General features: G+C 41.7%; 1 protein-coding gene across 1 annotated transcript in view; it reads left to right on the forward strand.

Moving 5' to 3' along the window:
- The first annotated feature begins 463 nt into the window (after positions 1–463).
- The window catches only part of DOPEY2 (dopey family member 2), a 170156-nt gene continuing 155253 nt past the window's right edge, over positions 464–15366 (forward strand). The window contains exon 1 of the mRNA XM_006862564.1: positions 464–601. Within this exon, the coding sequence (XP_006862626.1) occupies positions 464–601 (138 nt within the window). The remainder of the gene's footprint in view (positions 602–15366) is intronic.

Below are 15366 nucleotides of genomic sequence, written 5' to 3' on the forward strand. Positions count from 1 at the left end.
TCAGCAGCCAAGTGCTTAAGCTGTACACCACCCACACTTCTTGTTCAGAGCATAAAGACCTAGAGGCCTGCTTTTCTTGGGTTTTATAATGTGGAAAGATGGGAGGAACCATTCACATTCAGAATTGCTAAGTAGCTAGCAGTTTTGGAGTTTCACGCTTGTGATTAATCTTGTCAATCCAATGGAATCCCAGCTTTGTTGCTTCCCTCTTCTCTGTTGTGGTATCTCTCTCAGATCCCTTGAGAGCAAGAAATGTTTATCCTTTTATCTGCCACTATGCCTAGCCCAGAAGTCTCGCTAAATATTTGAACTGGATTGTCTAATGAGGTTGTGGACAGGAGTGTTTGTGGAAACTTGACTTGTATGGCTCTGGGTTGGGAACACTTTATCTCCTTGAATGGTTTACTCATCTGTTTATTTTCTGGTTAGCTTTTAGATCTTTCCTCTGCAGCAAGAATGTAAGATGGATCCAGAAGAGCAAGAACTATTCAATGACTACAGATACAGGAATTACTCCTCCGTGATTGAGAAGGCTTTAAGAAATTTCGAGTCTTCAAGTGAGTGGGCGGATCTCATCTCTTCCCTTGGCAAGCTCAATAAGGTATGCGGGGTGTATGTTATCTGGATGGCACAAAGGTAGGGGCACAGTTGTCTTTTTGTTGTCGCAAGGACCTCGTGCTGATTCTAGCAATTATAAAACACAGATAAGAAAAAGTTATCCATAATTCTGTCACCCATAGTCATCCCCTTAATTTATCCATGTACATACATCCTTCCAGCTTTCTTTTTTTTTCAACCTCTGAGTCTAAAATTATAATGGGGTTAGTAGGATAACTGAAATTTCCCCCCTCAATATTTATGGCTAAGCATATAACCCTTTAAACAATTGAATCTGTTAGCTATAGATTAAACTGTTTTTTATGTAAAGTAAGCAGTTGCTAGGGAGTTGATTCAACTCATTGTGACCCTGCGTGTGTCAGGGTAGAACTGTGCTCCATGGGGTTTTTAATGACTGGTTTTTTGGAAGTAGATCACCAGACCTTTCTTCTGAGGAGCCTCTGAGTGGACTTGAACCTCCAACATTTCACTTGGCAGATGAGTGTATTAACCCTTTACACCACCCAGGGGCTTTTTTGTTTGCTTATTTAATGTACTGCCTAGGATTTTGAGTGCCTTTTCTCCTTTGGTCTACTTTCTGACCATTTTGCCATTGATTATCATCTTCTAGAAGCATAAAGGATGAGGTAAATATTGAAATTACCAAAACAGTATGAGTGTGTGGGCAAGGATAAAAAGATCAGATCTAGGAAGACCAAAACTCTAGCCAAATGTTGGTTTGATCTTAGATTCTTTTCTCTTGTGGATCCTGGACTTTTTGGTTATTCAAAGTTACTTCTCAATGAGATCACTGTATTTTCTATCCTGCCCAGAAGTAATCACAAAACAGTAATTCTCAAGCATTCAGATTACCAGTCTGGTGTGTAGATGGAAGATACCCTGGGCTTGATGAGGCTGGCCCGGGTGCCTCACGTGATACTTGGCTTTGAAGCCAGAGCACCATGTGGGAGTTGAGAGATATGCAGTTTTTCTCTGCATATTACGGTTCCCAGGTCAGAGGCACTGGGGTCTGTCATCAACCTCCCTGTCGGGAAGACATTTCTCCATTCATCCCTATGAGGAAGAAGGATGGGTGGAGGCCACAGCGGCCTGCCCCTGTGCAATGCCCAGCAGCAGTCCTGCAGCAACCGCCAGAAGGCAGTTATCAGCACTGCCAGATGGTTGTCAGGCTCAGTGGAGGCAGGTGGTTATTGCAGGTAGTCACTGGGAAGCTGCTCAGTCTGTTGCCAGGTGTCTTTACAACATGTAAATGTCACGGCAGGCTTCTGACTGGGAGGAACCATTTAGAATTCCAAGGACTTCCTCTAAAACTGAAAATAAGAGTTTGAGGATTCTTGCTTATGCAAGTCAAATGCAGGTATTCTCAAGCTGAGAATAGTTTTCACTGACTTGAATGAAAGCAGGTTAGTTTTTTAGGTGGGAAGGGAAGGGTTAGAATGGGATTGTGGTATGTCCCAAATTCTGGGTGTCAAACTTTTAGAACTTAGCTCTCGTAAAGTATAAAAGCAGCATACAGCTTTGTGGGGGAGGTATAGTTTCTTCTTTTTTTTTAATTGAGGTGAAACTTGCATAACATGTTGTTATGTGCTATCTAATTAACGCCGATTCATAGTGACCTTATGAGCAGTGCTGCCCAGGTGCACAGTTGCTGTTCTGTTTGAGCCTAATGCAGCCATTATGTCAGTCCATCTCATTGAGGGTCTCCCTCCTTTTCACTCTCTACTAAGCATGCTATTCTTGTCTGGGGACTAGTTCCTCCTGAGAACATGTCCAAAGTAAGTGACACGGCATAGAAGTCACCAGTTTAGCTTTGTTACAGTGTACAATTCAGTGGTTCCTAGTACATTCACAGGGTTGTACAACTATCACCACTACCTATTTCCAGAGCCTGTTCATCACTCCAAAAGGAAACCCCAGTCATTAAACACCACCCATTTCCCCTTCTGTCTAGCCCTGACAACCACGAATCTGCTTTCTTTCTATAGATTTATATGCCCTTGATTCTTCCTATAAATGGAGCTTTGTGTGTATGTATGCATGGCATATGTGTGTGTATGATGAAATAGCATGTTTTTCATGATATACACACATATGTATATGAGGGGTTTTGAAGCCACCTCATATATATGTATTTAGATATATGGAAAATGAGGGTCGGTGAGGGTGTGACGAACTCAAAATCCTCATCCATTGCTGGTAGAAATGTGAACTGGTGCAGCCACTGTAGAATACAGTTCTATAAATGGGTATATGCTATATAACACACTTGTTGTTGAGTGCTGTCAAGTTGGTTCTAAATCATAGTGACCCTGTATAGGGTTTCCAAGGAGCAGCTGGTGGGTTTGAACCGCCCCACCTTGCAGTTAGCAGTTCAGTGCTGATCCTACTATGTAATATATAATATGTTATTTATATAGCTAGCAGAACACATACACACACACGGGGGTAAGTCAAACTCTTGCTACTAGGGTTTCAATTACACATGCATGGTTTATTCCAAACATAACTTATTTAAACATGTCTCTGTAATCATTAGATAGCTGTAGACAAGTTTCCTCAGCAATACACTTTCTTAGTCTTATTAGGGTTCCTTTGAAAAAAGGTCCAGTTAAAACAATGGCTTTCAAGGGGTTCTGCTAGTTCAGTTCAATTTAAGGCAGAGAGGTCAGCCTAGAAGGTTATGGCAGTTGTTTTGGGATTCCAAAAGGGTAATCTTGATAGATTTTCTCGAAGGTCACAAGACAGTCATGAAAAAGGTTTCAGAAAATTGAAAGCTCCATTGATGAGAAAAAGACCAGGGAAATTGTGTCAAGGAGTTTTTTTTTTCTCATCATGACAACGTACCTGTTCATTCTTTAAGGATAGCAGTGGCTGTCGTATGAGAATTTCATACCCCATTCACCCTTGCACCCTGATGTTACCCTTTCAGATTTCTTTTTGTTCCCAAAATTTAAAGAAAAGGAACATGCTTTGAATCTTTCAAGGACGCCAAAACTGCCAAGTTGTTGTTGGTGGTGATACGCCGAGGAGTCAGTTCTGACTTGCGACCCTGCATAAGTTTTCAAGGCTGTAAATCTTTATGGGAGCAGAAAGCCTTGTTTTTCTTATGCGGAGCAGCTGGTAGTTTCAAACTGCTGACCTTGCGGTTAGCAGCCCTACTTTACCAGAGCTCCTTAAAACTGCCACTTTAGCATAGTGTAAATAGAAAAGCGCAGAATTCTTTGGGGAAGGGATGGAAAGATGGAAAGGAAGACATCACTTGATTGGGGATGTATCAAGAAATAATGGCTTCAAGTTTTGATTTTTTCTTTTGCTAAGGTTTCTATGATTTTATAGCAATACTTTTTACTTACTTACATGTAATATACATATGTGTTTTATATATATATAACAAAGCATATTTCAACATTAAAAAAAAATTTGTTGTGAATTGAGTGAAGGTTTACAGAGCACATCATCAGTTTTACATTCAACAAATCATATATTTTGCTTCATTACAATGATTACAATACTCTCCATGTACCAACAGTTGCAGTATTTACCTCTATTGACTTTGACTGTTGCACTCCTCATTCTGTCTCTCGTTACCTTCATCTTTCTTCTCCTAACCTCCCTTTTTTTGTATACTGCGTGCCCTGTTACCCATGTCAACATGTCTACCCTCTAGCCTGTGAATAATTTTTCCTCCCCCTGTAGCCATCATAGATTATTTCAAGAAGACCTTTTTTTGTTGTTATTATTATGTTTTTATTGTGAACTGAGTGATGGTTTATATGGAAGAACATCGGCTTTACACTGTTGTTTCATTGCAATGATTACAGTCTCCTCCGTGCATCATCATTCAACAGTATCTTCCATTCTCTGTTTTGGTTTGTTTTTTGGAGGGGAAGGGACATGTACACAGAAATACTCGGGAATATATAATAATTTAAACAACTAAAGGGCACATTTTACAAGCCTGCCTCCTGGCCACCAGCACCCAGTCCCTCTCTTTCCATGAGTCCAGAGTCCTCAGCAAGAAAACCTTTTTTAAAAACTCTTTTTACAACATTGGTCTCATGAAAGGTTTTGTCCTTTAGTGATCGACTAATTTCACTCAGCATAATGTCTTCCACATTCATCCATGTTGTGAGGTGGTTTGCGGATTTATTGTTATTTTTCAGCATTGTGTAGTATTCCATTATGCTGATGGGCACTTAGGCTGTTTCCGTCTCTTTGATGTGTCTCTTATAGACAGCATATTGGAAGATTCTGTTTTTTTCATTCTGCTCTTTCTGTCTCTTGACTGGTGCATTTAATCCAATTACATTCAGTGTAATTAGAGGTGCTGCTGATTTCTTTGTTCCATATAGTTCGTTTTGTTTGAGTTTTCTTTTCATTTTCATTTCTGTTGTGTTCATGTTTACTATATCTCTGATTTTCCTCTTTTTAAAAAAATTTTGATGTGAAGGTGTATTCATTTTCTTTGAAGTTACCCTGTAATTTATTAATTCTTCCCCCTGTTTAAAACAGTCTGTTTTACCTCGAAATTTACTTGATTTCCTTGCCATTTGGAAGTTCTGTATCTACCCTCTTGTCTCTTTTTGCTTTGTAGTTGACTTCATTGTAAATTGATTATTTCTGGTTCTCTATTTTCAGTCTTGTAGCTTTGTTTTACTTTAAATGCTTCTATATCTGGATTGACTTCTAGGTAGTGTTGTCATGTATGTTAATCTCACGAATTTTTTGAATTCCCTTGGTGCCCAGGAGTAGAATTGGTTGTCTGTGATAGTTCTGTGCTCTGCTTTTTGCAGAATCACCAAACTGTTCTCCACAGTGACTGCACCATTTTGTTTTTTTCCACCAGCATTATGTAAGAGTTTTGATTTTATCATATCCTTGTCAACACTTACTGCTTTCCTTTTTTGATAACCGCCATCCTAATGGGTGAAAAGTGATGTTTCATTATAGTTTGATTTGTATTTTCTGGACGGTTGTGTTAAGAGTATTTTCGTGCACTTATTGCCCACTTGTATATCTTCTTCGGAGAAACAGCTTTTCAGATCCTTGGCCCATTTCTAAAAATTGTTTTATTGTGGTAGAAATATATAACACAGACATTTGCCAATTCAGCATTTTTTTGACATGTACATTTGAATGACATTGAATACATGTTGTATAACCTCACCACTATCTTTTTCCAAATTCCAGCACCACTGACACAAAATTTAGTCTCTATACATTTGCCTAAGGAGCTCTGGTAGCGTAGTGGTTATGAATCGGGCTACAAACCTCAGGGACAGCAGTTTGAAACTACCAGCTGTTCCATGGGAGAAAGATGAGGCTTTCTACTCCTGTAAAGATTTACAGCCTCGGAAACCCTGTACAAGGTCACTATGAGTTGGAACCGACGCCACAGCACATAACAACAACATACATATGCCTGGAGTCCTGGTTTGTTGCTGTGGGTTAATGCACTGGATTATAAGGTCTGTTCGAACCGCAAGGTTGGCAGTTCAAGCTTAAGCTTGGAAACCCTATACAGGAACTGACTCAACGGCACTTAACACAACAACAACAACAATACATTTGCTTATTTTAGTGGTATTGTACACTGCTGTTGCTGTGTGCCATTGATTTGGTTCTGGCTTCTAGAAACCCTTTAAATGGTTTCCAAGGCTGTAAGTCTTTGCAGAAGCAGAAAGCCTCATCTTTTTTCTGGAAAGTAGCTGGTAAGTTGGAACCACTGACCCTTGCAGTTAACAGCCCAATGTATGACCTACAACATTACCAGGGCTCTGGGATCTTACACTAGTTATCCTTTTGTGACCATTTTCAAGGTTCATTCATGTTATAGCATATATCAGGAACTAATTTCTCTTCATGGTTGAGTACTACTTTATGTGTATACTACATTTTGTTTAACCATTCATCTGTTGTTAGACATTTAGATTTCTACTTTTTGACTGTTGTGAACAGTGCTACAATGAACATTTATATACAAGCTTCTGTTTGCATTATTGCTTTCAGTTCTTATGGGAGCATGTTGGCTCAGTGTGATAAGCACTGGACTGTAAACCATAAGGTCAGCAATTTGAACCCACCAGCTAGTCCAAGAGGGAAACATGAAACTTTTTATTCCTGCAAAGATTTTCAGCTTCAGAAACACTAAGAGCAAGAACCAACCTGACGGCACTTAACTACAACCTAGGATTGAGATTGCTGGGGGCCATATTCTGTGTCCAACTTTTTGAAGAACCACCCAACTGTTTTTTTGTGTTGGCCATACCATCCATTCCGCTTCCCCACCAGCAATGTATGAGTGTCACACTTTCTCCACACTTGCTGACATGTATTGTTTTTTTTTTTTTCTTAATTATAGCCATTCTAGTAGGTATCAAGTGCTATCTCAATATGCTTTTGATTTGCATCTCCCTAGCACTGGTGGTGCTATAGAATAAGCCACTGAATGGCTAACTGCAAGGCTGGCAGTTCAAACCCCACAGCTACTCCATGGTAGAATGATGCCATTTGGCCAAGTGCACAGGTTCTGGTGTGTCTGAGACCCAGAGGAGGCCAGTGAGACTGAGCAAGCAGGGAAGAGGGAGGGCAAAGACAATGAAGTGGAATTTAGAAAAGGAGTAGATAAGATCTCATAGTGCCTTTAAAACTGAGGTTCTAGTATGGCTGCTGAGGGATTTGGAGCAGGCAGGATACACTGGAGGCCACGAGTAGAGATGAACATTTTGAGTAGGACTCTTTCTTGCATAGAATGAAATTTGGAGGAGGGATGGATTGGATGAATGTTAACTTGCTCTATTATGTACTCAAGAAGCTATGTTTTGAACAATAAATTCCTGACTTGCCATTGCTTTTTGCATAAAGAGGAGCACTGAATAGTTAATTTGAATGTTTGGGATTAGGATCCATGTGATAAATAAGGTGTGGTACAACATTATCAGCAGAAATGGCAATAGCAGAGTGTAGTGTTTAAGAGTGCCTGGTATGAATTCTAGATCTACCACTTTCTCTGACCTTGAGGATGTTACTTAATCTTCCTATGTTCTATACACTTAAAATGAGACAAAAATGCAACCTCATCTGCTGAATCCACAAAGTTTATTTTGTTGTTGCTAGTTGCTGTTCTGACTCATAGCAACTCCATGTGTGCAGAGTAGAACTGCTCCATAGGGTTTTCCAGGCTGTGACCTTACAGAAGCAGGTGGTCAGACTGCCAACCTTTTGGCTAGTGGTTATGCGCTTAACCATGTGGGTATGCACCACCCAAGGATTCCATGTTGCTTTTAGCTAATATTTAAATAGTGGCATAGTTTTAAGCATTTTTATATCATCAAAACAATCATGGTTGTTGTTGGGTCAGTTCTGACTCATAGCAACTCTGTATAGGGTTTCCGAGGAGCTGCTGGTAGGTTTGAACTGTTGACTGTGCAGTTAAGCAGTCCAGTGTTTATCCTGCAGCACCACACTAGGACCCACCCAAACAATCTTGTTAAGTGCCATTGAGTCTGTTCTGACTCATAGCAACCCTGTATAGAGTTTTCAAGGAGCGGCTGGTAAAGTTTTAACTGCCAGTCTTGTAGTTCAAACTGACCTTGTGGTTCAGTGCTTATCCTACAGCATGCAACAATCTTAGTTGTTACTAATACCCTTTTTTTTTTTTTTTATTGTTGTTAAGTTCTGTCAAGTCGGTTCTGACTCATAGCAACCCTGTGTAGGGTTTCTAAGGTAAATCTTTTGAGGAGCAGAAAGCCTCATCTTTTTCTGGCAAAGTGGCTGGTGGGTTACAACCATTAACCTTGTGTTTGCAGTCCAGTGCTTATCCTACCACATTCCCTTTTTTAGAGGGATTTGGAGCAGGCAGGATACACTGCCACCACATTCCCTTTTTTAGATTGTTGTTGTTAGGTGCCATTGAGTTGGTACTGACTCATAGCAACCCTATATACAACAGTACGAAACACTGCCTGGTCCTGGGCCAACCTCACAATTGTTGCCACACTTGAGCCCATTGATGCTGCCACTTTGCCAGTCCATCTCGCTGGTAAGTCTTCCTCTTTTTCTCTGACTCTCCACCTTACCAAACACAATACCCTTCTCCAGTGACTGGTCCCTTCTGGACAATATGTCTGAAGTATGAGAGATGAAGTTTGGCCATCCTGGCCTCCAAGGAGCACTCTGGCTGCATTTCTTCCAACACAGATCTATTGGTTCTTTTGGCAGCCCATGGCACTTTCAATATTCTCCTCCAACACCATAACTCAAAGGCATCAATTCTTCTATGGTCTTCCTTATTCACTGTCCAGCTTTCACATGCATATGAGGTTATTGAAAATACCATGGCTTGAGTCAGGCACACCTTAATCCTCAAGCTGATGTCTTTGCTCTTCAACACTTTTTTAGATTAGAAAACAGAAATATAGACAGTTGATTTGTTAATTCATAGCACAGCTAACCCTCTCTATAAAGGCAGAGACTCTTGCCCCTTCTTCCTGCTGTGTTCCAGTGGTCCATGACTGTGACTTTATGTTGTGGGTGCTGCAAAACACTGCCAGTCATGCACAGACAATGTCTTAGTTCCTGGATGAACATTTGAAATGCATGAACCTTGGGTGCAACTTGTGCTGGACAGTATATACTTTCTACGGTGATGATGTGGGAAAGACCATGAGAGGAATGACCCCGTTACGTTGTGAGCCGTGCTAGTAATAGAAAGCTATTTTCAGTCACTGTACACGACAGTCTGGCAGTTCCTCATATAGTTAAGTCTAGCGTTATCATGTGACCCAGCTATCCCAATTCTTGATGTATAACCAAGAAGTTTGAAAACAGAAACAGATACATTTATACCAGTGTTCACTGCCCATTAGAGCACAAAAAGGTGGAAAGAACTGAATTGCACATCAACAGATGAATGGATAAGCAAAAGAGGATTGAAGTCCTGATGCATGCCACAGCCTGAATGAACCTCGAAAACACATGCTGAGTGAAGCATTCAGTTGCAAAAGGATAAATATTGTGTGGTTCCACTTACATGAACTATCTAGGCTACGTAAAGATATAAAAACCAAAGTTGCTACCAGGGATGTAGGGAGGGGGAGAAGAGGAGTTACTGTTGGGGACACTGAGTTTCTGTTAATAGTGCTGGAATAATTTGTAGAAGGGTAGTGTTGATGGTTGTACTCTGTGATGAATATATAATATTCATTGTCCCTGCATTATACATGCAGAAATTGTTGAACTGGCAAAAGTTTTGTTAGGTATAGTTTTACACAATAAAAAGAGGGAGTGGGGAAGAGGTCTAGGTGAAGGGTGAGGGGAGAAAAAGCTACAATTTCCATCTTAAATTAACAAAACAAGACAGAAACCACAGCAGTTAAAATCCACTTGTCCCGTAAATACATGGATAGCCATCTGTGTGTGACCCTTTCATCCTTGCAGTTTGCATCAGGCACCCCAGTGTCACCTTCCTTGCTAGCATTAAATTGCTCTCTACAGATACCGATCCATCAACCAGGTCAGGGTTGGCATGGCAACAAATGGTGTCAGGTGGTTCTGTCTCTTTCATTCATTCCTCTTCAACCCACAGGAGGTATCAAAGTTTAAATCCATACACACGATCTATGTTTCTAACTAGATCTCCTCACTAACTTAAATCCCTTATGCAGAATTGTATTGGCTATTGTTCCTAGCTGCCATCTAGTTGGCCCTGACTCAAGGAGGCTTCATGCACAACAGGACAAAATACTGCCTAGTCCTGCCCCATCCCCATGATCAGTTGTGGATCCAACTGTTATGATCCGTAGAATTTTTATTGGGTGCTTTTCAGAAGATGATCACCAAGCCTTTCTTCCTAGTTCTTCTTAGTTTGGAAGTTCTGCTGAAACCTGCTCATCATTGTAGCAACATGCAGTCCTCCACTGAGTTGGACAGGGGTGCTGTTTTAGATAGCCATCTCTGATATGTGACATTTGAGCAGCGACTGGCCACAAGGCACCCGGGGTGAGCACCTCCCAGGCAGTGGGTGTGGCTGGAATGGACAGAGCATGTGAGAGAAAGAGAGAGGAAGTGAGTAGCCAGGGATAGGTCATAGCATTTTGTTCTGAGGGGAGGGGAGCCACCCCAGGGTTTTGCAGGAAGTAACTTCTGCTTTATCTTTTAGCAGAATCTCTCTGGCTACCTAGTCCTGAATAAGCCTTTTAGTATTGAGGTTGTTGTTACATCCTGTCGAGTTGGTTCTGACCCATAGTGACCCTGTACATGGTTTCCAAGGCTGTAAATCTTTACGGGAGCAGAAAGCCTCATCTTTCTCCCACAGAGCGGCTATTAGTTTTAAACTGCTGACTTTAAGGTTCGCAGCCCAATTCGTAACCACTACGCTACCAGAGCTCCTTAGTATTGAGGCTAGTTATATAATATGTGGGCTCCCAGATACCAGGAGGGAGCAAGTCTTAATGTGTTAGTAATTACTTGTTTCTATGAGATGCAGGTTCATTCAGACCTATGCACCTCATGCCCATGAATAGGATAATTTTTGTTTTAACAGTGTATCTGAGAGTCTGATCCCGTATCAATCCAACCACTGTACCAGTGTGGCTTACAACTTTAATTTACCCCAAAACATTGTACTCCCCTTTGCTCCTGCCTCTCAATTCCTGGCAACTTCTGTCTGTTTTCAGTCTCTTTGGATTTGCCTAATAATTGCCTTTGGTATTTGACTTCTTTCACTAGCATGATGTTTTTAAAGTTCATCCAAGTTGTAACTTGTTGGTACTTCATTGGGTTTTAGGACTGAATAATGTTCCATTGTATGGATATACCACTTTTAGATTGTTGTTTGTTGTTAGGCGCCATCCAGTTGGTTCTGACTCATAGCGACCCCGTATAGGGTTTCCAAGGAGTGACTGGTGAACTTAAACTGCTGACCTTGCAGTTCAAACTGATCTTGCAGTCCAGAGCATTAACCTGCAGCGCCACACCAGGACATGAGGTTGACTATTATGAATTAAATCTCCTTGTCTTCAGGTTCAGAGAAAACCGCCTTTAATTGTTGTGTTTATTCAGTACTCTACCAGGTGGCTAAGGAGCTCTGGTAGCATAGTGGTTATGAATCGGACTGCTAATCTCACGGTCAGCAGTTCGAAACTACCAGCTGTTCCGTGGAAGAAAGATGAGGCTTTCTGCTCCCATAAATATGTACAGCCTCGAAAGTCCTATCCAGGGTTGCTGTGATTCGGAACCGACTCCACAGCATATAATCACCACCACTACCACCACTACCACCAACAGGTGGCTGCTGAGAGGAAAATATCAAATCCCACTTCTCTGACACCAGCTGCATGTAGCACATCCTCCTCTGACCCTAACCACTCTGTGCGAGGTAAAGAGCACAGCCCTCCTATCTGTCAGATCTGCCTAAGACCTCAGATGGCCAGCTACAAGCTTGGCAGTCCCTAGTCTCCCCTCACTTCTGACTGCTGGCTATAAAGTTAGGGCTTCCTTGCACTCCCTCAGGATACCAACTATAAGCTCAGGGATTCCCAGGCCACCCCCCACCCCATGCACACTCACTTCTGACCTCCTGGATGTCACTACTCGCTTGGGTTCCATAATTGCTAGAAAGACTCACAGAACTCAGAGTTGCAGTTCTAGTATAGCAAAAAGAATGCAAATGGAAAGACACAGAGGAAGCAATCTGTGAGAGATCCCAACATGGAGTTCCCATTTCCCAAAGCACACTCTATCCAACCCCCTTGCACCGATGTTCGCCACCAACTAGGAGGTAGGTCATGGGACCTCATTATACAACTGATTGAATTATGCACCCTCTTACTCCCTCCTTGAGGTTGGCTGCTATCATGTCGTTGGGTTTTCTGACCGGGCCTGCATCTCTCTAACATAAACGTAGCTGTGGTCTGGAAGTCAAATCCAAGATATTTCAATCACGGGAAATTCCAAGGTTTTTGAGGATATCTCTCAGGAACCAAGACAAAGACCAAGTTATTTGGGTAAAGTTCATTATAATCTTCGCAGCAGGTGACATGAATAGCAGGGAAACGTTTGATCTTGGCTACGGGTACATGGTTCAGCTTCTGAAGGTATATCATGGAATAACAAAGCACCATCTTTTTTTTTAGGATTATTATATTTTAACTTTTTATTGTGAATTGAGTGAAGGTTTACAAAGCAGACACACATTCAGTAGATCATATACTACTTCATTACAATGATTGCAATCCCCTCCATGTACCCTTAGTTAACTGCATTTACCTCTACCACTTTAATTCTTGCATTCCTCTCTGTGTCTTCCACTACCTTCATCTTTCCTCTGCCAACCTCCTTCTTGTTATATATTGAATTTCCTGCCATCCCATAGAATGTTTCTTTTATCAAGAAAATACTTTCTTTTTTTTTGCCTGCACACTCTTAAACTAAACTCCCTCTTGAAAATTTGTAATCCAGTCACTTCATGCTTTTATGGCCCCCTCATGTTAGGTAACCAATGTCTAAGTTGCCCATCCATATCTACCCTGTGTACAGTGGGGATAGCATTGATACTTGATGTGAAGACTCCTTCCCTCTCTGTTGGTATTTAGAGTTACTACCTCCATAAGTATAAGGAGCTCTGGTAGTGTAGTGGTTACGAATCGGGCTGCGAACTGCAAGGTCAGCAGTTCGAAACTACCAGCTGCTCCGCGGGAGAAAGATGAGGCTTTCTGCTCCCGTTAAGATTTACAGCCTCAGAAACCCTGTACAGGGTCGCTATGAGTCGGCACCGACTCCACGGCACATAACAACAACAACCTCCATAAGTATAGGTCAGGTTCGGTTCATCAAATTGTGGCAATTTACCCCTGTTTCCTTTATAAAAATTGGTATTTTGAGTTACTACATACAAATAGAGGTCAAGTTCTTCAAACTGCAGTGATTTACATTCTTCTCATTTATCAAAAATTGTGGGTATTTTTATCTTCCTTTGGTCGAGTTCTGATTATCAAGCCATCAAGGCTATGTCAAATGGGTACTATCTGAAACTGTGGGTGTTCTTGTGCATCTCCCCTCACTTCATATCAGATGGATGCTTCAATCTCAGCTCTAGCCCTCTGTGGCTATATCCTTTTCCATGGGTTCAGGTGTCCCCAGGTCTCACCACACTTCAGACCAGCCAGCCTTTCCTCTTCTCTCTTTCAGCTCCAGGTCAACGGGAGTCTATAGACTTTGGTTGAACTTCATTGCTGCCTTTCCCCCGCTTCCACTCACCAGGAGACCATCGTGGTCACAAGCAAGCTTATATGCCTGCTCATGTGTTCCCTTTAAGTTTCAGTCTTGGAGGGGGGTTTGTCCTGAAGGGACTTGATTGGTTGCTTTGATGGCTCCGGCGAACAACTTGTTTGTTCTTGTAGTAGCCATTCAGACTGCCATTTTTGTTTTGGACTTTTTCTGCTGATCTTTCTTTCAAGAAGTATCTTCTGTTGCTCTGGCTGTTCCAGGCTGGTCTGTTTGTCCTTTCAAGTGGGAATGTCCCACCTCAGAAGGTTCTGGATGGGGCTCAGGATTCTTCCTAAGGTCCCATATACTATAAAGGCTCCGCAGGAAGCCTATTTCACTGGGCAAGTTCTAGAACCCATTTTAGGCATTCCAATCAGTTATAAGCTGAAGATGGGCTTGCAAGCTTTCTGTAATCATGTTTCCCAACATTCCTTTCTATCCCAATCAAGTGTCTATTTTACAATAGTAGGCAAAAGAAACCAGTGTTCGTAAGACAGTCAAGCATCTTAATATTATTTCCCCTCTTCAGACTATGCTTCGATCCCTGTATCAGAGAGCCCTGTTATTCCAAGGTTGAGCATGCACCACTATTTATCTCTGTCCCATTTAGCCCATGCAAACCTGCCTCAATGTTACCCTGTCTACCTAGTTTTTCCATTCCCTCTCCCTTATTGTGTGTTGCCCTCACCAGCATCTGAACTATGATATATCTATTCCCTATCCTGTCAAAGCACTGTCTTTTAAAGCAGAGCCCTCATGCTGTGGTGTTTGAGAATGAATGTTCGGGTAGAATGTGTAGAATGGGGTCTGGGAGTGGTGATCTGGTGAACTCTTGTGGCCTTTTACAAAGCTCCAAGATCTCTTCTACTTTTACAGCTCTAAGAGTCTATACGGAGCCCTGGTGTGACGCTGTGGGCTAATGCGCCAGATTGCAAAGCCGTTTGAACTACAAGGTCGGTGGTTCAAGCTCACCAGTTGCTCCTTGGAAACCCTATACAGGGTCGCTATGGGTCGGAACCGACTTGACGGCACTTAACAACAACAACAAGAGTCTATACATTTCCCTGATGACCACCCTATCCCTTGTCACCTACTTTTTGTCTGTCAACTATTACAAGTTTGGAAAGAGCCTCTTTAGTTTTGGGGTCTGACAGTGATGTGCAGATGGTCTCTGTACATGCCCATTTTTGTAAAAAGCTCCTTTCCATGAGACACAGATAAAAGACCATGTAGTTTTTTATCTGTGGCTCATGGAAGCTAGTGAGTGCTATTTCATCTTACCTTCACTGCCCAGGAACATTGTGAAGAGTTTTAGTTCCTGTATATTTTTATAATATGGTTCGGTGCCCAGAACTTCCAAGTCACTCAGGGCAGCCTTCCAGATAATACATCCTAGCTATATATCAGATCCTTTGTTAGAGGTTGTGTTGTGGGGTATCTTTTTTGTATGTGTGTGCTGGTATCCTTTTTTTTTTTTTTTTT

The sequence above is a fragment of the Chrysochloris asiatica genome, unplaced genomic scaffold (genome assembly GCF_000296735.1).
Source record: "Chrysochloris asiatica unplaced genomic scaffold, ChrAsi1.0 scaffold00049, whole genome shotgun sequence".
NCBI lineage: Eukaryota > Metazoa > Chordata > Mammalia > Afrosoricida > Chrysochloridae > Chrysochloris > Chrysochloris asiatica.